Genomic DNA, 25,011 nt, shown 5'->3' on the forward strand with positions numbered 1-25,011 from the left:
AGCCATTTTCATTGCTGGGGGACCAGTTAACTTTCCAGTCTGAAAATATGTTGTCTCTTTCCTTGGAAAGCAATCCGTCTCCTTCCTCTCCCTGTCCTTTTCTTTTAATGTGTTTGGCATTGAAAAGGAGGAGGAAATATTAACGTTTCTGAATTCAGTCTTGAGTATTTAAAGAAAGTTTGACTTGCAATTTGAATTTGTTATTAAGTGTTTGATATCGAAGAGTGAAAAATTTATGAAAATTATGTGGTTGCTTTTCTGTCAATAGTGAATGACTTGCTCTTGGCTGTATACCCAATAAGCATATTGTTTTCTTCATGCAGCATTTTGACATACTTCAGAAAAATGTTAATTTTCAAGAATGCATACACGCCTTTTTCCAAAAATGAACTTCCCATATGCCAAGAAAAATAACTGTTTCGGATAGTTTCTAGCTTGATGATAATGTGACTTTATACAGAACTGCACTTGTAAACGTCTCACCTGAACTCGTTGATGAAAAGGTGAGTGTATTAAAGCATTAAATGTGAAATTTAGAGAGAGAATGCTATTTCTGCTTTTTCAGATACTTCAGTAGGAGCTTGAAAGTGATTTGACACCATGGTGGCCCTTTCGTTGAAGATCTGTGTCCGCCAGTGCAATGTAGTGAAGACGATGCAATTTGAACCATCCACTGCAGTGTATGATGCCTGCAGAGTGATTCGCGAACGAGTGCCAGAGGCTCAGACGGGGCAAGGTGAGTTCCTGAATTTGCCCTCAGTTAAAATACTGGCTGAATTTAAAATAAAAAGACAGAGAGACCTGAGTTCTTTTATTCTAGCAGTGTTTTGTTTGTCCATTTATTAGACAGTTTGGGGGGGTATTTTTAAATATTTTTACTATAAATCAAAATCCTCTGGAGTGACATGTAGAGTCCAAATGTATCTGTAAGCGACTGAAGGTAAAGTTAACTACGTCCTTTTTTTTCTTTGGTAAGGCAGAGTTTTTCTACAAAGAGAACTTCTTTTGTGAAATGTTGACTTTTTACATAAATTGTTTGTTTGCCTGAAAGGCAATTCCCACCCCAGCCCCAACAAACACACAGATTTCTTTAACTCTCTCTTGTTTCTGTGACAGGCAGGGTTTTTGTCTGAAGAACTTTTTTTCTGGTACCATATTTTTTTGCAGCAATGTTTGTGGCAATGCTTTCTAGGAAAATCTGGACGGACTTATTCTGTACATCAGTAAAGGAAAGGATGATACAGATTTCAAAGCATGCAAAAGAAAATATTTTAAATGGGCTATATAAATAAAAAAAAATGGCAATGCTGGTCATATCATATTCAAAATGCTGCTGTGTGTCAAACAAATTTAACTATCTCTGTGCCTATTGAGTAAATCAAACAAAAAGGTCCTGTAAAATATTTGTTCACATAGACAAAAGCTTTAGTCTGAACTTGGTTGAAGTTGTGAACAGATTCTTCAGAATCCTTTGGTACTGTACTACGTATAATGCCACTAGAGTATAATCCTTAGAGCAGAGACTTTATTGCTTTTTATGCAAAGTCCTCCAACTTTAAAGCTGTTTCTAAAAACCTTGTTTCAACTGTTACAAAAACCTGTTAGACATGTACGATGATATTTAATACTGATTCTTCTTTGCAAGAGTCTGTAGGAAGTCTAGTTATAGAGCTTCAATCTTTTAGATGAAAGTTACACATTTTTATCAGTTATTTTGAAGAGCTGTTGAATTCAGAGAAGCTGAATACTAAATATCCCTCAATGTCATGAACCTTATAGGAAAGCTAAGGAACTTTGTGTAGCTTATGTAATATTTTTTTCTGTTCAGCCAATTTCTGAAAGTTTTGTTCAAAAGATGCAATTGTATTGTGGTCATATGTAAAGAAAAAAACTAATGTATCCTTTTCCCTTCTGCTTTATGGTGGTTAAAACACATTTGTTTGCCTTTTAGTTCAGAAAATTCATATGGGCAACAGTATAGGTGGGTCAAGCTATGCCCTGCATCACAGAAAGTGCAGTTGTCCTGTGGTATGGCTATCAAGCTTGCAAATTCACTTCTCAAGCAAGTTTGCACGCCGGCACAAAGACAGCCGTGCCGTTAACGCGCGAGCTGCACAGCTACTACTGTTTCAGTCCTAGAGTGCATTCCGCAGAAGTGCGAATTAAAGCAGCCTATGCTTCTGTGGTAATTCTGTGCTCTGTGTAAGGTGCTTTGTGTGTAAAGATCACAAACTATTTATAGGCTCAAATTATAAAATGGTTTTATCTAGCTGATTTCTTTACTCAGTTTGTGCGTCTCTATGTATGGATCACTTGGCTTTCCAGTGGAATTTTTTTAAATTAAGATCTGCAGGAAATTTCTTGTTGTGCATTATATTCAGTTGTTTTTGGAAGGATTTTTCCTTCAGAATTCTGTTTTTTAAACTATTTACACTATTTTTTATCAAACATAGAATCTTTTGTACACACACACACACACACACATATATATGAGTAATAACACTGATTTAATGTGAAACTTTTAGATCTAAATTGTTGCTATATGTGACACTTAAAGATGAAATGGTGTCACAAAACTTGTAGCGGCTCTTTTTACTTGATGCCGATCACAGGGAATCTGGCCATGTGCCTGGAAGTGGGCAAAGTACTCTCCATGCACTGAGCAGTTGTAGTGCTGTTTGCACCCAGCTGGCCGGGCTGTGTTGAAAAAAGGCAGTAGCTTAAACTTTGGTAGGGCTACAATTTGAGCAAGCTCAGCTGATGAATAGTAGCTTTTGCTCTTTGTGGTAATAAATTTGTGTGAGAATGTACTGTGTATAAATTCTTCACGCATGTGCTTGTCATGAAGAGATGCTGTGGTAGGCCTTAACTTGACACCTGTGATCTTTATACCGGGAGTTTAGTCTTTGAAACCTGGGTTTGCTCTCCTGTGACAATGAAAATTTTACCCTTTGCTGCTTATTATGGAAGAAATTGGCATGTGTTTAGTCTGCAGTAGGTGCAGATGTTTCCTGAGATGATTATTATCGACATGACATTTTTAAGTTAATTTTTTTGTATTTTTTAATTACCTGAACTTGATGCATCTACCAAAGAAGACTCAGAAGTTTTGCATAAATGCAACCTAATCTGTGAAAAAATACATATATTTTCTTTTATATATATATATAAAAGAAAAAAGCTAAAAAGCTTAACCCCACTCCCAAATAGTATGTTTTAGAATAGAACAGCTGCCTGGAAGGGTGTGTTTTGACTGTGTTCAAAAGGGTTACCATTAAATCCACTGCCTGTATTTTTGGCTAGTCAGTTACAAAGCAGGACCTATGAGCATTAAAAAGGTGTTATTGAGAAGAATTAATTACAGATATGATACAGATGACACAGTATCTATGGCATGTTCTTGCTTAGTGAAACCTTTGTTTAAGTTTTCTAGAAAGCCTGATCTACCCTGCTCTATGCTGCTAAACTAAATATTTCATGAAATGTAGAAAAAGTGTTTCTACCTGAGTTTAAGAATGGAAGGAAAATGTAATGGAAGCTTAGCCTTGAAGTGTAGTGACCGTGCTGGTTTTATTAGATGAGATTTCTTCCCCACCCTCCTTTTTCTTCCACGAAAGTCCATTTTCTCTTTTGTTCCACAGCCTCTGACTATGGATTGTTCTTGTCAGATGAAGATCCTCGAAAAGGTATATGGTTGGAGGCTGGAAGAACACTGGATTATTACATGCTGAGAAATGGGGTAGGGAGCAAGTTTGTTGCTTCTTTCATCAGCTGGTTTTTAGAAAACTCGTTTCCCAAATAGAAAAAAGAATACTTAGCTAGAGAGGGAGGAGGGGTACAGAAGCAGTTGTAACGCTGTACATGTCACATCTGGCAACATCAGTTCTAAATAAAATAACCTAATAAAAAGAACAAAATCATGAGTTGATGTTGTATTCGCTATCTGTGACTTACAGTCAAAGCTGTGCTTCTGGGTAGTACCAAGAAGTGGTTCAGTTTTTTGTTCTCAGATAGGGATTATTCTTTCTATATCCCAGATAGTTGTTGAGGCATAGAGTGGATTTGAATGTAGCTGCAACATGTCACAGCTGAGTCTTACATTGTGCATTTAAGAATTCCAGGTCAAAGCTATCACTGCAGTCTGGGTATCCTCTTCAGATGCTAAATCATTTTTTGCAGCACAAATGCTGTGACTTACCCTGTCCTGTTTCAGTCTTGCTGACTAGGACAACTGTATGAAAAATGACATTGTCGTTGTTCAAGAGTCTGACAGAACTACAAGTAGTCACTTCGGTGTTTTTTTTGCTTGAATAAATTTGCCTATATTACACAAAACAAAAAAACAGCCCCAAAACTTTTTTCATGGGGGGTGGGGAGTGAATAAAACTGAAGAGAAACTGTGCTTCAGGCCTCTACACTAGTCGGTTGTTTTGTGGTGGCTTCCAAAAGCATTTAGAAACAGTATTGTTTACTCCCTAGGATATATTGGAGTACAAAAAGAAGCAGAGACCTCAGAAAATACGGATGTTGGATGGTTCAGTGAAAACAGTCATGGTGGATGATTCTAAAACAGTTGGTGAATTGCTGGTTACCATTTGCAGCAGGATAGGTGAGACCAAGACCTACATATACAAGAATTTGGGGGTTTGCTGCCATATTTGCCTCCTGAATGCATATTGTGGATTAAAAAATGACATGCATGTTCAACTTTTTCTTTCAATTTATCAATTAACATTTACCAAACACATTTTTAAAGGCCATTGTCCAGGTTTTCTTATGAAAGTCATTAGAGAATTTGGCTACATCCTAAACCACTTAGATATACAGCAGATGAAAACCGGAAGTTATCTGACAGTGAAGTTCTAACTTCTTCAGCATTTGCTAGTTCAGCATATGCTTTTCTGCTGTGTGGTAGAGAATTAGCACCAAACTTAATTGCAGTGACAAAAGAGAAAAGCTGTTAACCTTGGAAATATACCTAAATGTAGGGTTTCATGTTGTTATGATTTATAGATTTGACCATAGCACTGTATTCTTTGTAAAACTAAATATGGAAGCCATCCAGAGCAGCTGGTCTAAAATGTGTCACAGTGGTTATGGTCTGTCTTTCTATTTACCTAAATAGAGACATTTTGGAAAATTAATACAAATTTAATGATAAACATGCATTCATCATGGATTAGCTTAAATCATCTTAAACCCCTGCTTAATTCTCATTTAGAATTCAAGTGGCCTTAATTTAATTTAGATTAATTTACTTGGAAAGTGAATTAAGCTAAATTGAAATTGGTCCATTTTAATTCTGTGCGAGTGTTTCTATGCAGGGTTCTAATGTGCTGTAACTAATTTACTTTTAAAATTAATTTGACTAATTTTCACGAATGTGGTCATGTAGGCAAGCATTTCATTTGCTTTCCTGTATAACATGATCATGCTTTACCGAGCAATGGAACGAGCAAGCAGAACAAAGAAATGAGAGCGACGTAGCACACAGGCTAAAGGCTTTGAACTTACTTTCAAGTCGGTTTCATGTAAAATTCATAGGAAGAGCTGACAATTTTAAAGCCCTAAAGAAGGAGATACTTGGTATGTTTTCATTCTTCAGTGTGCTCTGCTACATTTCTTCTACACACTGGGCAAACTGAAATTACCTGGTTCTCAAGAAGCAATTGTAGCTCGGCATGTCTTCATCCCGGAATTTACTGCTAATTTAAAATGCATCATGTTCTTAATCATGCAACTTCTCTTGGAAGATAACAGAAAAGTGAGTATCTTTCTGAAAGTGATAAATGTAATGAAGTAATGGAAATTTTGGAAGGATTATGTCAAACACTGGACAATAGATCATGAATGCAGAAGTTGTGGATTGTTTTGGTGATCCTTTTCCCCATACTGGTTAAGTCTTTCATCTGGGATATCTTTACTATCCTTGAAGTTAAGCATTACTGCTAGAGAAAAGAATGTTTCTTCCATCCTAAAATACATTAAACTTTCAATGTTATAAACCCTGGATTTATTTATACTTGCAGGAATAACAAACTATGAAGAATATTCCTTAATCCAGGAAAGCATTGAAGAGAAGAAAGAAGAGAGCACAGGGACACTTAAGAAAGATAGGACATTGTTGCGTGATGAAAGAAAAATGGAAAAATTGAAGGCAAAGCTTCATACAGATGATGATTGTAAGTAGTATATTCCAGGATAATTCTTGGACAAATATTTTTCCACAGAATTATTTAAGAAAACATATGGGAATGCATTTCTTGATTCTTTAGTGTGTCTCAGTTGATCCCTTTCTGTATTTTGCACCCATATATTTGTAATGTCATTTTCTACTGAGTATTTTCAAGTGTAGTTAAATGGACTGTTTCCTTCTAGCTGTGAAAGTCAGCATGTCTTTTGAAATGGTTTTTCAGGTTTTTTTTGGTGGGGGAGAGGGTTATAACTTACAAGTGGGAAGGGAAGCTCATTTCCATACTGATCCCTTTTTCCCCTTCATTAAACTAGGATATTTAACTATTGATGGCTTTTTATTTCAACCTTAATACTGAAAGTCATCAAAAGGTAGTTTTGTCTTTGAAGGTATACATTTTAAATGTAAATGGAGTTTGCCAAAGAACAATGACAGTATTTGGGTTATTTGATATATAAAGTCATCAGAACTATGACTTGCATTTTACGTTAGAGCACTAAGATTAACTATTGCTAGGAGGAGGATGTTTTAAAATGTATTTAGATATCAAAATGTGAACAGAACAATTGGCAGTTTTAGGGGGAAAATGTATTTCTGAACTTCTAAGTTGTTTTACAACACAACTTTCAAGATTCGAATTAAATGTTGCTATAATTGTTCCTTCAACAGCATTCATGGTGTATCGTGCTGTAGCAAATTCCTGTTTGCCAGCAGTGCTATTCCTTCTTAAATTCTGACTTGTAGCAACTCTCAACACTGAGGACCAGAAACATAAATGAAAGCAACAGTGGAAATGTCAATGATCACATAATCTTCACAACAGCTATTAGCATGGGCAACACTGCATATTTAATAATGTGTGTGTCTGTGGTTGTTACAGTAAACTGGCTAGATCACAGCCGAACATTTAGAGAGCAAGGAGTTGATGAAAACGAAACACTACTATTAAGAAGAAAATTCTTTTATTCAGACCAGAATGTAGATTCAAGAGATCCTGTTCAGCTGAACTTGCTTTATGTTCAGGTATAGTATGTGGACCAGTGGTACCTGTTCTACCTTGCCTGAGGAAACTTGCGTAGGCTCATTAGAAAAAAATAATGCTGAATAGCTGACTCCTCCGTTGCTGAAATACTCCATCTGCTAGACTTCCAGTTCTGGCTGTGCTATGATTTTGTCTCTATTTCTCCAAGAACATCCAAAAATACAGAGGCTTTGCAAATCCTTTTAATCAAGTGCTTTAAACACAATGATGCAGACTCAGAGAAAAAAAAATCCACTGACTGTTATGTCCTTGTCCTGGCTTCCTGGCTTCCTCAAAATTCATGAATGCATCTTGTCTCTGGATAAGAGTTGCAGGAATCTGGGATGGGTAGTTTTCATGATTGTTTTCTATAGGTGATACTTCCTCTGTAACATTGAAGCTCATTGTAGTCTTGCAGTCAGCTTTCTGCTGTTGTTTCTTTCTTTCTTTTTTTTTTTCTTTCTGCCTGATCAATGAGAGCATCTCTTCCCTACCTGCTCTCCAGTATTGAACCCAGATAGCAGAAGGCAGGCAGGCGTCCTGTTCAAAATGGACCATATCATGGGACACAGTAGGAGCCCACCTAGACAGGTTCACCAAACTACTGCAGATACCGTACCTTAGGCAAGCTGGGAGTATTTCTGCAGAAGATTTTCTTCAAGAGTAGTCTCTGGTGCAGCAAGCTCCAATGCAATCTGAAAACAGTAGGCTTTTGAACTTTGTGTTAAAGTTTAAAAAATAAAGGGGGGCTGCCATTGATTGAAAAAGCTAATAGAATCTTCAATTCTTATACTTCCAGCTGATTCAAACAGAATTGCTCTAAATTATATTTTAAAACTCCAAGGTGAATGATAAAGATGGCTTTGTTTTTATGACTTCACTGAATTTTCAAGTATTTTAGAGGATTGTATCACACTGAGCCATTTTCTTGCCCTTAGATATTTTCTTCAGGTTGCTGTTATGGCCGTATGCATCAATATTGCCATTCCACTGTTTGCTGTATGGATAGATGAGACTTATGTTTCCAGAGCTATAAAATCTGTCATCTTCTGAGTACTAAATTTAAACAAAAGAAAGGAAAATGTTGCTTGCCTTCCTCTTTTGCTATTTCTGTAATAGTATTTCTATTTTACCTACTAGTTATGTAGTTAGCAGGCTAGTTTTGTGTGTATATATATACATCTATATATACATAAATATATATGTAAGTGTATATATGTGTATGTGTATACAGCTTGTGTATTACATATACACATAACAAAGGAAATGTGTGTTGGGTCCTTAGGTGATGAAAGTTACCACCATCCAGAGTTTCAGTAAGTCTCTAGATACTCACCAGAAAATAATCTGGCCTTTTGTTTTTGGGCATAAACATGTCCACAGTGGAGTAACAAAGATACTCAGACAGGAAGATGTGTTGCTTGGTTATTGGCATATGTTCAAGCTTTCAAGAAATTTCAGAGATGGAACAATTGTCACTGAAATGTCTTTGCTTACCTCTTACAGGCTCGCGACGACATTCTGAATGGCTCCCATCCCGTCTCTTTTGAGAAGGCCTGCGAGTTTGGAGGCTTTCAAGCACAGATCCAGTTTGGACCTCACGTAGAACACAAACACAAACCTGGATTTTTAGAGTAAACACTTTTGCTAACTTCTAAATTCGGGCATCACTTCAGTGTAACCCAGTGTAACTAGGCCTAGACACAGTTTAGTACTTAAAGCAGAGGTAGCTAGATCTGTGTTTTCTGCAGCAGTCTCCCTGTGGCAGGAGCCTTATTTTGCATAAATTAGCGATCCCAACTGCTGAGGGAAGCTTTGGCAGTGGTGTATAGGCAGCAGATGGCACTGTCTGCCGCAGCGGTGCCACCTAGGAGTGCAGCTGGATTCTTGACAACCTAGTAAGGTTGGCCATGCCAGCCCTCTTTCTTTTCTCCTACAGCCAAGGCTGAGGTTACCCAGTAGCCTCCACTCCTTCAGTGCAGCCTCGTTCTGTCATGTGAGTTCCTGCATCGGAACTGCCCTGAGCTACTCAAAAGCTAGGTGCGGCTCAAGAGCCACATGTTGGTTGTCTTGGTTTAGACTTGAGAGTGTACTGAAAAAGTTTATTATGCCTCAGTTCCTGAGATAGGAGAAATGGGATTTTGTTCTTGCTTTGAAGTCTACTTTTGCCTGCATCTAGTACTGCCATCTGTGAATTAAGCATACACCAGTAGGTAGGACAGATGCTTCATTTGCTAGGAAAACATGTGAATGGAAAGATGTTATATTATTCAAATAATGTTTGTATTGCTGTGCACAGAGGTTAAATTTTCCAGACTTTTTGTTAGAGTGGTGTTAATCATACTGATTCACTCTCTCATGGCATTGTATAAACAGAGACCTAGAACTGTGCTTTTTGTCTCAAACTCGGACAGGAGTCCTGCCTACAGGTGACCCATCCTTTCACCTCTATTGTTGTACTTACTTTTATGTTCTCAGCAGAGCAAGCTGAGTTTTGCTAAAATTTAGATACCCTGTCTTTCTAGCAATTTTGACTATTCTTGTTAGTTTACCTAGGGTAAAATGAACAGAAGGCAGGAGTTTGAGGAAGGGAATGAGAGAAGTTAAAGCTATTTACTGAGCAGTCAGTCAAGCGTTGGCTTCGTGTGAGGTTCGTAGAAGCCTTAATAAGGATGTTCAAAACAGTGTGTGCATATCTGGTTTCTGTTCTGTTACACAAATCCGTGGTGAGTGCTGGGTGCTGACTCTTAAAATACTTACCTTGGGGAGCCCAAGTCTCTGTGGTTACTGTATCTCAGGGAATCATTTTAAAATGATGACTTGCTTTCCAGCATGCAGTGTTACAGGCTTGGTTGTTCAAAACACTTTGCTATTGACAGAGTTCCCTGAAGCAGCTGTTACATTATGCTCAGTTATGCAAACAAATCACATATGCAAACTTGCTTCAGTTCCAATTAATTTGAGTAATCGGCTTTCCTTTGTGCCACCTCTGCCTTGCTACTGATTGGCCTGTGAGCCTTTCCTGACAGAGCTACTGATACCTCTTCCGAATCACAGACACCCAACGTAATAGCCTCAGTGTGCTCATGGTCCTCGCTTCCTTGGACTGTAGCTGGTTATGCAATGATCTTTCTCTGGGATTTGTCCATTAAATATTTATTCTTCCTTTCTCCCTCCACCCCCTGCCAAAAGTCTTCCTGCAGTGAACCATTAGACTATTACCTTGTGACAAGCTAGTATTGTGTCACAGTTATGATTTCAGGAGTTAGCTGTTCTCTGTGATAGCTTTTGATTTTTAAAGCAATAATTCCCCCCCAAAACTTAACAGACAGTTTTCTGAAACTGCTGTGCAGAGTTCAGTTACTTAATTTTTTATAGGTTTTCGCCTTGGTCTTTTCTGCCTAAGGACCCCCCCCCCCCATTTAAGTCCCATATAGTAGCTGTATTTTACATTGGACAGAAACTACTGGATGAATGATACCTCTGCTTCGTATGCAGTGCTAGATAGACTTAAGTCCATCACACAATAAAATGTTACGCATAAAGTACAGTATCTTTTTATGCTAGTAGAAGCGAAATGTCAAAATAACTGGATTTCATGGCAGAAGAGAATATTTCTCTGGTGGAATTTGCATAAAATTGGAATTTTAAATTTTAAAACCTTATAATTGTCTTCAGGGCATTTTCTGTACTTATTGTTTTATTTTCATTGAAAGAGGTATTGACCTCTGTATTAGGATTATGAGTCTTGTTAGGCCACCAAGTCTAGCCTCTCGCTGTTCTGGCATATAATTCATTTCATAAAATTACAGATTTTTGATTTGTAGGTAAGCCTGCAACTCCCTGACTTTAAGCCTGCACGTTTGATTTAGCTTTGTATACTTTTGGCTGTACTTAGCTTTCCTGCTAGCCTTTTGTGAAACCCCATGCTTTTGTGAACTTAAACAAGCCACGATCTCCGGACTAGTTACGAACAGCATGTATGTTGTATAGAGGAATGCTGATTTTTCTGAAAATGCTTCTCTTTTCTTTTCAGAAAACATTTCATAGGGTTTTTTCTTCTTGAAAAAATGAGGGTTTTTTGAACAGGTTTCATCCAACTATTTCTTCTTCTTTGGAAGAACATTGCTTCTGTTAAAGCATGAAAGTAGTTACGTTTAATGTAAACTATGCTCCCATCTGAAATATGGTTGAGAAGCGTCTATTCACTCACCATTGGAACCTCAGTATACTGCAGACTCCATTAAGGATGTTCCATCTGCTCATACAGAAAACAGCATGTAGCAAAACAGGGTTGTTTTCTTTTTAGCATTGTTTTAAAACAGCTTAGTTTAGTTTGCCATGTCTGCAGTATGTTTATATGGACACATTTTTTATCTTTGTTTTTTTTATCATTGATAAATGATTCTTGGCACAGATGAAGATTATTGCATGCATCTTGTTAACGCTTCGATATTGCCTGTTGGAATTTCCTTGAAGCTCATGCCAAAGTAAATTGTGAAAGTTCCTAGGCTATCAAATTGCAAATAGCAATGTATGAGGAAGAGCATGAAGGAGGGCTTACGTTTTTGGATTGTATCTGCAGAGGAACACTGTTTAAATTCGATGAAAAAATATCTATTAAAGAAGTCTTACTATGCATACGTAGATAAGAAAGGAGTGGCTAAAACGATTGACTCTTGGTTTTTTATTTCCAAGGACTCTCAGTTAGCTTACTTCTTTTATCCAGCCTCTTATACTAACTCTTATCTTATGCTGTTTTTGTCCATGAACACTGGATATACCTTTATGCTAATGAAAAAGAGTCAAAATAGTGCCACTAGTGTAAGTAAAATGGTTTGAAGAACTGAAGGAGCAAACTCATGCTGGATCATGTTACATAAACACCATTTGCTATTAGATATTTTTGAAATAAGTTCATTGTCCAATGTAGTACTGTGTAATTAAAGAAATAAAGAAGGCTAATTGAATAATATATTCCAGGTGGTTTTGCCAGCTCCTTTAAACAAGTTGTTAAAAAAGTAAAACTGTTTGTTGCAAAATAAATGAAGAAAATGTCTCTATTATAGGTAGCATTAAAATAATTTTAGAATTTGTTTACAACTAGTACTTCACCCTTTCCAGTAGAGGTGAGTGCTGGTTTTTATTGGTTGGTAAATGGAAGGTCGCATAAAGGAAAAGTATCGATTCTAACTGCCAGCCTCATTTGCAAGAGCGAGTATGGGCTGATGCTTAGTGGACAAAGAGCCACCTTGTTTTCTTACTTTTTCCTGCTCCAAATACGGCTTGTTCAGCAGTCTGTTTTTAAGGAAGTGCGTTTTGATTAGTAAGATACGTAAACAAAGTAATCATTCTGATAGCTTTTCTACATAGGAATAACTAAGAAAATTTACTCCTGTTAATAAAAGATGAGAATTGGAAGTGCGTTGATTAAACTGTATCACTCTTCTGCATGAATCTGTTTTCCAGAATTAAACTGGGTTTAACTCAATTTATGTTTCATTAGCCTTGGAACTGAATTTAACTAAACTGGATTTAACTGAACTAAACTACAAAATTCTGAATAGAAGCACCAGCCTTTAGGATAATAGTGTATTCAGTCCTTGTCTGCAAAATTAATTTGGCTTCCCCTCCTCTCCCTTGCTTGCTTCTGTCTGTATAAGTAAGTCCTGAGAAGAGATTTCATTATCGAGTATTAGTAAGCCGTAACTGCTTGGACATTTGAGGAACTATTTTAGCAAGATCCCTTGCTCATGCTCTTACTTACATTGCTAGAGTTTTATGGAACGAACAAAGTGAATGATCTCATGACTGGAAGTATTTTTGAAGAAAGCACAAAATCCTGACTTACTCTTTGAATTATTTTGTCTGTTGTCTGCAATGCCAGACTTTCTTAAAGAAACAAAATAGAACAGTTTGATCCTCCTCAAAACTCTGTCTAACTTTCCACGATAGTAGGAAGCTTAATCTCTCTGTGTTAATAATGTATTTGTGTACTGAATAAATCAAAATGAGGAGGAGATTCTCTGGTCACTCCTTTCATTGTTATTCCCAGTACCCCAAAGAGGGAGATCAGTAGAGGGCAGTTCTTTGAGCTGGGGAGTTCTGATCATTATATATTGAACTCGAGTGAGAATCCCAAAATTTATGTAAAAAAACCCAATTCTCTTCAGACTAAATATGAGCCGCAGAATATATGGTATTGCTTCATCTAACTCAAGCGTTGCAGATGGGAAGATGCCATTCAGAAAAGAACTGTCATTTGTTAAACATGATGTTGGTGTATCTTGAGGTGAAGTTTGGCTGAGATAAACTGTTTATTTTATTATACAGCAAGGAGGTACAGCTGGACAATATTGTGAGGCATTAAAAGATGCTCTCTGACCCAAATTTATCATGGAGGCTGCACAGACTTAATTTATTCTGTATGCTGAGACCTTTAGTATCTGAGTGCAGTGAAAATTAAGACTGGTTATTTATTACTTTGTTTTTGAGATACTGACTGGTATTAAATGTCCACTTGTTGGCTTTGCAGTTTTTCAGTAAATATCAGTGTACTAACGTTTCTTGGAAGACTGAGAGGAGCAACAATCTGTCCCACGCATCAGTAAATCAAAGTGCTACTGGAAAATAATAGCAGTGTCTGAACTCGGATACAGAACTGGCTCAAGTTTTGATTACCCCTTCTTCCCCCAGACTACAATAAGTATATGTGGAAGTGGATGTGAACCCTTGGAGTGCTGAAATACATCATATGGCTTAACGATGGAAAGTGTCCCAGCTCTTATTTACTTTTGATGACTTTTCAAAACATGCAGAGATATTACTTGAGGATATAGCCAGAATGTTTCTCTTAATTATGCCGGTTGTCCTCTTGACCTTACCCTACTTAGTCAGCCACAGTTTTGTTTCACTGTATAGGTATTTTATACCCATTTTAGGAAGCATGGGGGACTTAGTGCTGATAAAGGCATGTAGAAAGCATCCCTCCTCATGAAAGCACCATTAATTAGAGTTTGTTTTTTTTCTCTAGCCTAAAAGAGTTCCTGCCTAAAGAATATACCAAACAAAGAGGAGCTGAAAAGAGAATATTTCAGGTAATTGAGGCTAAAAAACTTGTAGTTTCCTTTCCTTTGTAAGAAAAACATGAGCACTCTTTCCCAGGGTGTACTTTGCATGTGTGCTTGACTTATTTACAATCAGAAAATCAGGTGTAAAAAAGACTGTTAGCTTTTTTCTTTTCTTTCCTCACCAGATTTATTGCCCTGCTCCTTTCTTCTTCACTGATGATGATTCAGTTTACTTTGAAGGGGAGAGAGTGAATATTCAGTGTTCTTAAGACCATGTTCTGTTACATTGTATAAGGATGTGTATTTCTACTACAACAGAAGCACATTTAGGAAAATCAGTTTAATTTCCTCTACACGGTCCTTCATGCATTCATTATTCAAGCATGAGCTTCAGGTAACACAGAGTTCTGTATTACCTGAATTCAGTGATGCGCTTTGGAAGCACCACACTGTAAAACATTGAAACAGTTGAGCCTGAAACATACCAATACTGTTGGAAATGCTCTTAGCATCTGAGAATTCTCAATGTGCTAAATGTCTGTACTGACTGAGGTAAAAACTTGGCAGTGTAATCGAATTTGGAAAACTTTGAGGTCAACAGCTGAAATCAAGACATACAGTTTCTGGAAGAACATACCAGTGACCTGTGACCTCTGTTTGGGAGAGAAGTTGAAGAGCAAGAATAGCTCACGTATTTTCCTTTGACTCTTATGCTCTGGGAATGCTGTATCTCAAGGTCTGTTCTACCTGGAGCTTGTCATACTTGCTTGGAGATAAGGTTGTCTAACACTTCCCTGTGTACCTTCAGCTGTTGGTTGTGATAATGTTGCAGTTACAGCAAAAATTATTTTATTCGTTCATTTCTGAGTATGAGATTCAGAGTGTGTGATTTTGCCCATGCAAAATATTATGCATGAGTAGTTTCAATCATGACATGCTTCAGTGCACGGACAAGAAATTTGTCAGTGGTTCCACTGATACTGGCCAAAGACACAACACCACCAAGGCAGAAAAAGCACAGTCTTTTTGAAAAACATTGGCCATTTTCCCAAGCTATAAACTTGAATTTGGCAGGTGATTTTTCTCATCTGCAATGACTACATTTGGGCTTCTTGCTCCTCTGTGATCCTGGTTGCATTCTTTATGCTGGACTTTGCAGAGTTATCTGATCAAGCTGTGTCCTTGGGATGCAGAAGGGTTTTCTGAGCTGCAATTGCTCCTCCCAGTTCTGTGGAGTAATAAAGCCAGGAACTTAAACTGGAGCTGGGAAGATGTTTCCTCTGTTCGTGGTGCTCCCCCTGCTGCCGTCAGTCAGCGTGGAACGGGGGGCAAGCAGCAGTTCAGAAGAGGGTTGCAAGGGGAAGATGGGGTGTGACAGGCAAACTCACAAACTCACAAACTGTTTAAATAGCAATTTAGGTTGGGACTCTCAGAAGGACTGACTGGAGTAGGAGAGTGTATGTTGAGGTGAGAAAGTTTGAACTGGCAATACTGGTATTATGGTTGCTTACAGGTAATGAAGTCTACTACTGGGTAATTGTTTAAATAGGTGGGTCTTATAACTCTATTTCTATATGAGCGTTTCAGAATGAACTGTTCTAAAAAAATCATTGCTTGTTCCTCATCTCTAGAATTCTTTTCATGTGATGACAAAATAGATGAAGCTGCAACTAGCCAAAAAAAAAAAAAAAGTCAGTTGGAAATTCTTTGCAAGAGATAAGAAATGGTCAACTACAAGGTGTGAGGTTCTCATGAATCGGAAGTTTGAGACAAAGCAGAAATAACCTGTCTGTTCCTAGAAAAAAATACGACGGACCCTGAAATGATTTGAAAAAGCCAAGTAAATAGGCAGTGAAATGTATCAAACTTAATTCTGTCAAATATATTTTAATCAAGTGTAACATATTAAATGTTCCAGGAGTTGAACAGCAGTGCACTTCCCAGTAGAAGCTGTGTAAGTATAAATTTGGATGGGGAAACTGAGATGGAAAGCACCATTGCTCGCACAGTCCCATAGAAAAGAGGGAAGTTGCACTGTGCCATTGTCTAATATGAATAACAGCAGCGAAATAGCAGTAACATGTAAGTCTATCAACAGTGGCATAGCTGTAGTAAGTTCATCTCAGAGTTCATTTAGGGCCATCAGAAATGAAGTATTCTCTTTCAGTTAGAATACAATGGATATGTAAGGGATAGAGATATAAAATTAACATCCCTGTATGAAGGGAATGGATGCAATTTCCTTTTGAAAGCAGGCAAAAATGAGAGCAGGTAATAAACAAAGGGAATAGTTAGCATGATGAAAGGAGATTGTGAACTTCTAGTTCCTCTTTATTTTAGTTGAGGAACTAGGTAAATAAGCCTCAGATGAGCTGTGCAATGATATATCAGTGAGTTCCAGAGGTTACCCCAAGCCAAGAACAAAGGATTCTTTTAAAGATGATTATTGACACAGATTTACAGTATTGAGACTAGTAGCAATACTTAGTTTTTTAAACTGTTTTAGAAGTAATTTAAATCTGCTTGATCTGAGAAGTAAATAGCATGGATGATGGTCAAAGAGAAATATTCCTTTCAGACAGGCTGTTCATGTCTTCTGGGTGTGAGGAATTATGAGATACAGTCTTGCTAACATCTCTACCTACTGCTGTTTCAAATATTCTAATTGCAATGCTTATTAACTAGGCATCCTTAAACAAATAAAAGCTAACATGTATTTCTCCTTTGTTTCTAGATAGGATTATTTCTGTCTATCTTTATTCCAGATGGGATTACTTCTGCCTAATACTGAACTCTCATTACAGGAGCACAAAAACTGTGGTGAGATGACTGAAATAGAAGCCAAAGTGAAGTATGTGAAGCTAGCACGTTCCCTGCGGACCTATGGAGTGTCCTTTTTCCTTGTTAAGGTAACGTGGATCTTGCTGACTGTATGTATGCTTGATTATATATTACTTTAGATCTCCCCTAAGCAAAAGGTCAAAGTTTTTCTTTCAGCCTTCTTCCTGAAAGCCACATTTGGAAAAATTGTTTAATGTTCTACCTGAGACAGAATCATAATTTCAGTTTAGGTTCCTGCCATACTGAATTCCAGAAAGACAATTTAGAGTCTGCCGTGATTTTATTTTCTAAATTGACACTTTCTGTTGTTTACCACGGAAGTACTTTATTCATGAAAACATCCACAAAAACCTCCTAAGCTATCGCATGCTGAAACCTGCATCTGAGAAGACCTTCATCAGCTGCACAATTAACTTCTCTTAGTCCTTAAAGAGACAGAGGCCTTGGTCTTAAGGCTGCGGAGGGGGCTACCACGCACACAATTTGGCACCTAGAAACTGACATTCTGCTGTGAAAACTGGACTGAAGTATTAGTGCTTGCCTATTCAGTTACCACTGAGACGGAAAGGAGAATGAACTTAAGCCAAGGTTTTCATTCTTGGGTTCCCAAAATTATGGTGCTAAATCTTTATAGATAGCTGAATGTCAGTAACTCTCCTTCTCCTAAAGTACTTAATCACCCATAAATTCTAATGAAGCAAATAAAATGTGCAAATACAATGAAAAAATCTGCAAAGGATACCATTCATACTGAAAGAATGACCTTTCCTTTTTGCTTCTTTTAAGTGAAATTGTCTTTTTAGACACCTTTAATGGAGGAAAGCAGTTTCAACTCTCCAAAGGAGCTGTTGAGCTAGCAAACTGGAGGTGATGAATCTTTTCAAGCCTATCCAAAGCTATGCTCCTTTTCAGTATTATAAACCAATATCTCCTTTAGACAATATATGTTGTTGATTAGGTACCTTTTTGGAATAGCTGCTATTTCTTATGCATCATTAAGATGGAAATCATTTATTTATTTTTTTTCCCTAACAAAAAAAGCTTTATCATTGCTTGGGTCATTAAACTTTTTCATTTGAATCATGCAACTTCCAACCTAGTGATTTAGGAATACAGAGTTAAATGTTCACCAAGATACTAAAACAGTGAAATTCAGTTTGGACGTAAATCTTTAAAATGCAAAACATCAGAATTACTTAAAAAGCGTTATAAAGGTTTCACACTGACTTCTTCAGCTGATTTATTGAGTTGTATATTAGCAGCTATAGTAAACTTCTGGTGTGCAGTTTTCAGTAACTAAAATTTTAAAACAAGCATGCACATTCAGAACAAGCTGATGATTCAGCAGGGATTTGTTAACACCATATAGTTGACCTGTATAGTAAAACATAAATATACTTTCCCCTCTTTACCCCCACCACAGACACACACAGACACACTTTTTTTTCTTTAATCCTAGCTTAAAGTAAATAACTGAACCAAGTAACTATGTCATGGAACTTCAGCTGGAAGGAATAATTGGTCTTGCTTTCTGAGGTTTATCAAATGACTTACTAGATAAATAGGAATTTATTCTTTGCAGCCTACTACATAAATTCAGTGGAATGGGGCACCTGGATTCATTTGCATTTCACAATAAGATTTTGCATAGTAAATTGATAGCTAGGGCCTGTGCTCTGCAACCTTGAAAAGCTGGCGGGTCAGAATGCTCAACAAACTGAGGCAGCATCTGGCAGCCTTGAGACCGACCCCATTCCCTTCTTGCCTGTCTCTAGAAAGTCTGCGATCATGGCTTTAAGTAGCTTCGTAAGATTCTCTCCCTAAAATCCCTTTTTTGCAAGGAGAAAAAGGGGAATGGGAGTTTCTTCTGATTTGCATAATAAAGATCAAAGACAGCTGGAATATTTGAATATACAAATGCTTATGCTTGCCTAACTGTGCGTTCATGTGCAGTAGTCAGTTTGTAGTCCTGTAAACAGTGGCTTTCCTGTATCAATTTGAAAGGTAATGGGTGCACTTTTCTAATATACTGTATTTCTGTACGAGTCAAGTATTTGAGTTGTACACAGCCTGAGTTTATTGTCATTAAGATGACAACATTGAATGTGAAGTATGTCGGTACTGGTGTGAGCATACTCTAAGAGAAAGCCCTAACTCAGTGTCATTGATTTCTTAAACATTAGCATTTGAGGACTTGCGGTGGCATTCCAGGACTGCAAGTGCATTCTGTTTGTGATGTTGGGATTTGCTGCGAAGGACCTGTAGCTAGTTTTTAATTTCAGTACATGCCACGTTGCTTTTCTGAGTATTTTTTTTATTGCTCCTGTATAACTCATCAAACTTCTGATCAGCTTTTTTGGTTTTCATTTCTTTGTGATAAACAATGACTGACGTAAGAGTTGCTTTAGACAGAAACGGCAGTGGACTGCACTTTGTGTGTTATCTCCTCCCAGCTGTGTATTTATTAAAAAAAAAAAAAAAAAAAAGCTAGCATCGTGTTGTTGCTAATTAATTGCAGCCAATTGACAGAACTTCTTAACGTTCATACAGTTCTTGGAAATCATTTGCTTTTTTCTTTTTCTTTTTTTCTTTCTCCTCTCTCCAGTATATTCCCTCATGTTTTTTCCTTTCTCCTCTGGCATGCTCCATTTGAATGTAAAACAATCCCTCGTGTTCTGTTATAGGAAAAAATGAAAGGCAAAAACAAGCTGGTTCCTCGTTTGCTGGGGGTCACCAAAGACTCTGTGATGCGCGTGGATGAGAAGACCAAGGAAGTGTTGCAGGAATGGCCACTGACAACTGTGAAACGCTGGGCTGCCTCACCTAAAAGCTTCACTCTGGTAATCTTTCTGTATGTGCTCAGAAGAGGGATCAGTATGGCATGGAGAAGGGACGATGGACTTGCACCCTGAATGGTTTCTAGAGCTTGATTTGGTATCTCTCATTATGTAGAGCCACTAGTGTCAGTCTGCCTTTTGATATTTCTAGACCAAACTGTTTTTAAAGACCACTGTTTAAATCTGTTCTGTGCCTAACCCCTAAAAATACAGTTATGAAAGCCATCATTATTAAGAGCTGTTTAACCCCTATGGCACTTGTCATTCAAAATGCAGTTTGTGACATACAGGTTATGAGCATAAATGAAGCTAGATGGCTCATAGAAACATATTACAGTTAGGAATTTAAAGAACTTTCATACATGTGGCAGGTTTTGTAACTTATTTGGCCCATTGTAAATATCTTGTATATGAAAGGATTTTTTGATGTGGTAGAGCAAGATTCTGTGACTAGAAGCTGATAATTCAATTTGGAAATTAGATGCACCTTATTAATGGTGTGAGTGATTACACTTTAGAAGAAGTTTCTGAGGAGTTCTCCATCATCCAGTGACTGTCTGACAAAGTCAGAGTAGGTATCTGTGGGTCCTCTAGCATTTCAACCTATACACCTATGATTAAGCTTCAAGAAAAAGCATCCTTTATTCACCATATGAATCTTGGAATAGTCTTATCTACTGTTGGTTACAATAAAATGTAATACAAAATAGAATTTAGATCTTTAATTTTATCTCTCAAATTTTATACTGTTTCTTCATTTATTTACCTTCCATTTCCAAAAGGTTAATTTTTCCTTTTTCCCCCCAGGATTTTGGCGAGTATCAGGAAAGCTATTACTCAGTGCAGACTACTGAAGGAGAACAGATCTCTCAGCTAATTGCAGGTTACATTGATATCATCCTGAAGAAGGTATATTAGGATGACATTTAGTAAAAATGCAGTAAAATCAGTAAAATGACTACAGAAGTGCAAAAGCTACCGTGTGTGCAAGTTGGAGTTTCTCTCTGTGAAATTAATGTTGTATTTTATGTTTTCATGTGATTTATTTTTAGGTATTAACTATCTCTTTTAGTTTAAGTGATTGTTTATGGAAAAAATATTCAGGCTGTTGTTATAATGATGGTATGCGTCGGGCTCAATATAGCATGCTTTAGGCTGTGTTTTTTTTTCTGAAAGGTAAACTGCTAGCTATGAGTGTATATCCACAGAGCAGCATAAAGCTGTCTCAGCTATGGATATTAAACTGGGGACCAAAGTGGTGAATCAGGTGGGAGGAAGAGATTCTATAGAAGCAGCATGTCGAACTATATTAAAGGTTATATTATAGTTGTCCTGAGGCTGTGGTAAATGCGACAACAAAGCTGAAGAAGTATTTTGGCAAAACTTCAGAATAAGTCATAGATTTAAGATAGGTATTTCATTTTTGCAGAGAGAGGAAAATGAATGTTTGTGAAGGCACCAGGCTATCTTTAAACTTGGTTTTGTGAAGTGTGCCACACAGGAGAGGCAGATATGCGCCTCCGGTGTTCAAAATACTCACAAGTGAACAAGCTTGATAACAGAAAATAACGGCTTTTGCCAACAAGCGTAGAGCTGAATGGTTATATGCTGAGCACATTTTATAGAGAAGTGTAGTGTTTCAAACAGCTCTGGGTGCTTATTGCTGATGAATTTTTACTTTATTAAGGTTCAGCCACACTACAGTATTATCTGTTATAATAAATTCTTCATAGCAAAAGAACTGACAGAAAACTAGGCAACTCAGTAGAACTTATTGCCTTTGTTCATGAGAACAGTCTGGGATGTAACATCAAGTTGGGTGAAATCAGAGGTTGAAGGTAGATTGCTAGAATCCATCACAGTGCTTACCTTTTCAGTCCCCGATTCAATGACTGTTAAATAAACTACAGGTTTCCGTAGATTATTTAAAATTTGATTCAAGCTCTTCTAAGCCTCGCTAGTAGCTTCACACTCTAGTTCCAAAGTAAAGCAGCCTTTCCATGCTGATAAAATACAGATGTGCATATTTCCACTCTAAAGCCAATCCTCTGATTTCTTCTTTACAATCTGCTGACACAGCTAGTTTCAAAATGAATGAAGTAGGAACAGGTTAAGTAATAAACACCCATGATGCTTCATGACTCATATGAGAAGCATGCAGTTTCCAGCTGTCAAGTCCAAGTTACCACTTTGCTGCATGTGTTAAACTGTGGTTTATCACTCTCAGTTGCATAATGTTTACTCTTCGCGTGTTTTGAAAGATTTCGGCTCGTTTGCTCTTCTGTAGATTGGGGCCTCCCTTCCCCCCCACCCCCCCCCAAACTAAAGTATTTTGGTGTCCTACAACTTGTTAATGATAGATCATTGATCAGTAGACAAAGAACTCTGAACTTAAGTAGCTTTTATTTTTTTTAATATAACTGTTTTTTACTACATATTAATATGGAAGTAAGATGCAATCCTGACTAGGAGTAGGCATTTTCAGTTCATGCATAAACTCAGACTAAACGGTAAGGGATTTTTTTGGACAAAGTTGGTGGATGTGTATGGATGTGTGTGAGGTGTTCTCATTAAATGTGTCCAAGGTCATAGTGGATGTTTTTCTGCTTCTGCATGCTGCGTGTTCAGACTGCAAGTCATGTAAGGTAGCAAGCAGGGAGTATCTTTGACCTGGTCAAGCGTACTCCAAGGTCACCAGCAGAAATGGATAGCCTTTACAAGGCATTGTTTTTATATCTTACAGTAGTTCCCTGGTGTTTCTAACGGTTTAGCCTTGAACCTTGTGTACATTTTCCTCCCTTATACCAGCATAAAAAACTGCCTCAAGAAGTCAGATGTCCAGACTATCCAGATGTCTGAAGTAACTATGGTAAAATGACTTTGATACAGCTACTGTCTTTCCTGTAGCTATATATTTTCTAGTGGCAGGTAGTCGTAGGTAATAACACTTTGCGATGCCAAAGATGATTTGTAGCTGAGTTCTAGTGAGCTGAATCTCAGTCTGGCCCCATTCCTGAGTCAGAACAGGATGGGGAAGGAGACAAACATTCCCTACCTGTGCCTCCATTTGGCGGTGTTGCATATCTCCAGAATGCTCTCCTGGGAGGTAAAGATGGTATCTCACCATTTTTTTCCCCATAGCGTTGTTGAGAAAAGCCCTGGGTTTGCTAGCATTGGCAGTTCTGATAGGCTTTTTCGTTTAGGCACTTCATCTTCCAGGGCTTCGAAGCTGGGCTGCTGGATGCTGAAGTACACCTCCTCAGAGGCAGAGGTTGTATTTCACACTCTGCCAAAAGTCAGTGTTCAGCACTGGGCAAGACTCCTCAGATCATTTGACCAGATTTTTGATAAATATCAATGCAATGCTGGAGGGAATGGGAAAAAATAAGCATAGTGTCTATCTCTTTTCTTTTTCTTTTTTCCTCCAGAAACAGAGTAAAGATAGATTTGGCCTTGAAGGCGATGAGGAATCAACCATGTTGGAAGAATCTGTTTCACCTAAGAAGTGAGTGTATACCATAGGAGGAAATGTCCTTTTGTGTAAGCGTGACACCTTTTAGCTGTGGTAGCATTTTTCATTCCTCAAGTGAAGTAGCACAGTTATTACTGTGAAGAATGATTTTTTTTTTCCTACAGAGTAGTTCAGCAGAAAGAGGCACTGTCTCCAGGCAGTTCTTCAGACTTTCAGCTTCATTCTAGGATAGAAGAGCATGCTTTTCTGTCTTAAAATTTCTGGTTAGTGCAAACATATTTTCATAGTAACTTGACCCCTGAACAATGGAAGTCTGGCTATAATTCAATAAAATGAAGAAAAAGGTTGCAGAGCTGAAAATATTGTACTAGTTTGGTCTTTGTGCAAACACCTAGGTTTGCAAGATCTCATTTGGTTTTGTTTGCTTAGTCCACGGCTTCCTGTGGAATTTGACTCTTGTCAGTTTAATTGTACTCTGTCATGACACTGCTGGGTTCATTACACCAACCCACTTTAGATGAACTACTCAGATATGTGGTGTGGGTAAAGGTAAGATTTTTGGTGCTAATAGGTCAGGCTATGATTTCATTGGTGGTTCTCATGGGAGATTAGCAGAGTTGCTGATGAGTGGCAAGAAGTAGAATCGTAGAGCTGGCCATGCTCTTGAAAAGGAATGTTAAATCTTTCTGTGCAGTGAAATAATAGAAACAGTTTCAGGGCAGTTTGAGCTGTAATGAGCCCCTTAAGTCTCCTCTTTGAACTCTAAGGGTGACAATGTTTGCAGTGTGTGTGTGTGAAAGTATTTGATTTACTGTTAGACATATGGTTTACAGGAGATGGGCTGGTTAGGTATTTAATGTGGCCTTATGTGAAATTTCAGCTCTTGACGGATCACACATGTTCAGATGTGCTTCTTTCTGACACTGCCCTTTCCAAATTGCTTCCAGAATATACCGTTAGTGAAGTGCTGTGCAGAGAAGCCCAAAACAGATGAATACAAAGATTTTTCCATAACTGAAATTATTTTTTTTCTATAACACATTATTGCTGTGAAAGCCAGAATTCCTGACAGCACTTCTAGCTGTTAAGGCTTGAACTGTATTTAAATATGAACAGGACAGCTGGCAAAGCAGTTCATGACCATGGATAACAATAACTCTATTATGCTTGAAAACACCCTGCTTCCCAGTCCATTATCTGATAGATTGCCAGGCTTTTAGATAAGTGTGTGTGTGTGTGTGTGATGAAGGAAGAACATTTGTTTTTATTCCAAATCTTAGGGATTGCTTGCACAGGCATTTCCAAAGGGTCTGTCCTTCTGTTTTTTACTGATCAGCCTAATGGTGTAATTGAAGCAGAGCTGTCTGTAATGCCATAAACCTTAATCCAGCTATGTCTCTGCCAGGCATCTTAGAGGGACAAAGCTATTGTACCATATACGCTAAAATTGTATGTTGCTCCTTTTTTCACTGCGTGCTCACTACTGTTACTGATATTTGATTTGAACAATTCTCCAGCTTTTCTAAATGTTCTGAAATACAATTTAAAAGAAGAATATCCAGCAGGACTTGGTTTGC

The 25,011-nt window shown here is 37.7% G+C and overlaps 1 protein-coding gene across 7 annotated transcripts in view; it reads left to right on the top strand.

The window, feature by feature from the left end:
- TLN2 (talin 2) overlaps positions 1-25,011 on the top strand; it is a 231,979-nt gene that overhangs the window by 106,091 nt on the left and 100,877 nt on the right. For all 7 annotated transcript variants that reach the window (XM_064517511.1, XM_064517509.1, XM_026113384.2 and 4 more), the window contains 11 exons: positions 566-736; positions 3,642-3,739; positions 4,480-4,609; positions 6,030-6,182; positions 7,074-7,216; positions 8,721-8,848; positions 14,248-14,311; positions 17,089-17,193; positions 19,810-19,965; positions 20,770-20,871; positions 23,391-23,467. In XM_064517511.1, the coding sequence (XP_064373581.1) occupies positions 601-736; positions 3,642-3,739; positions 4,480-4,609; positions 6,030-6,182; positions 7,074-7,216; positions 8,721-8,848; positions 14,248-14,311; positions 17,089-17,193; positions 19,810-19,965; positions 20,770-20,871; positions 23,391-23,467 (1,292 nt within the window). In that variant the 5' untranslated portion in view covers positions 566-600. The remainder of the gene's footprint in view (positions 1-565; positions 737-3,641; positions 3,740-4,479; positions 4,610-6,029; positions 6,183-7,073; positions 7,217-8,720; positions 8,849-14,247; positions 14,312-17,088; positions 17,194-19,809; positions 19,966-20,769; positions 20,872-23,390; positions 23,468-25,011) is intronic.

Source organism: Dromaius novaehollandiae, chromosome 10 (genome assembly GCF_036370855.1).
Source record: "Dromaius novaehollandiae isolate bDroNov1 chromosome 10, bDroNov1.hap1, whole genome shotgun sequence".
In the NCBI taxonomy this organism is placed as follows: domain Eukaryota; kingdom Metazoa; phylum Chordata; class Aves; order Casuariiformes; family Dromaiidae; genus Dromaius; species Dromaius novaehollandiae.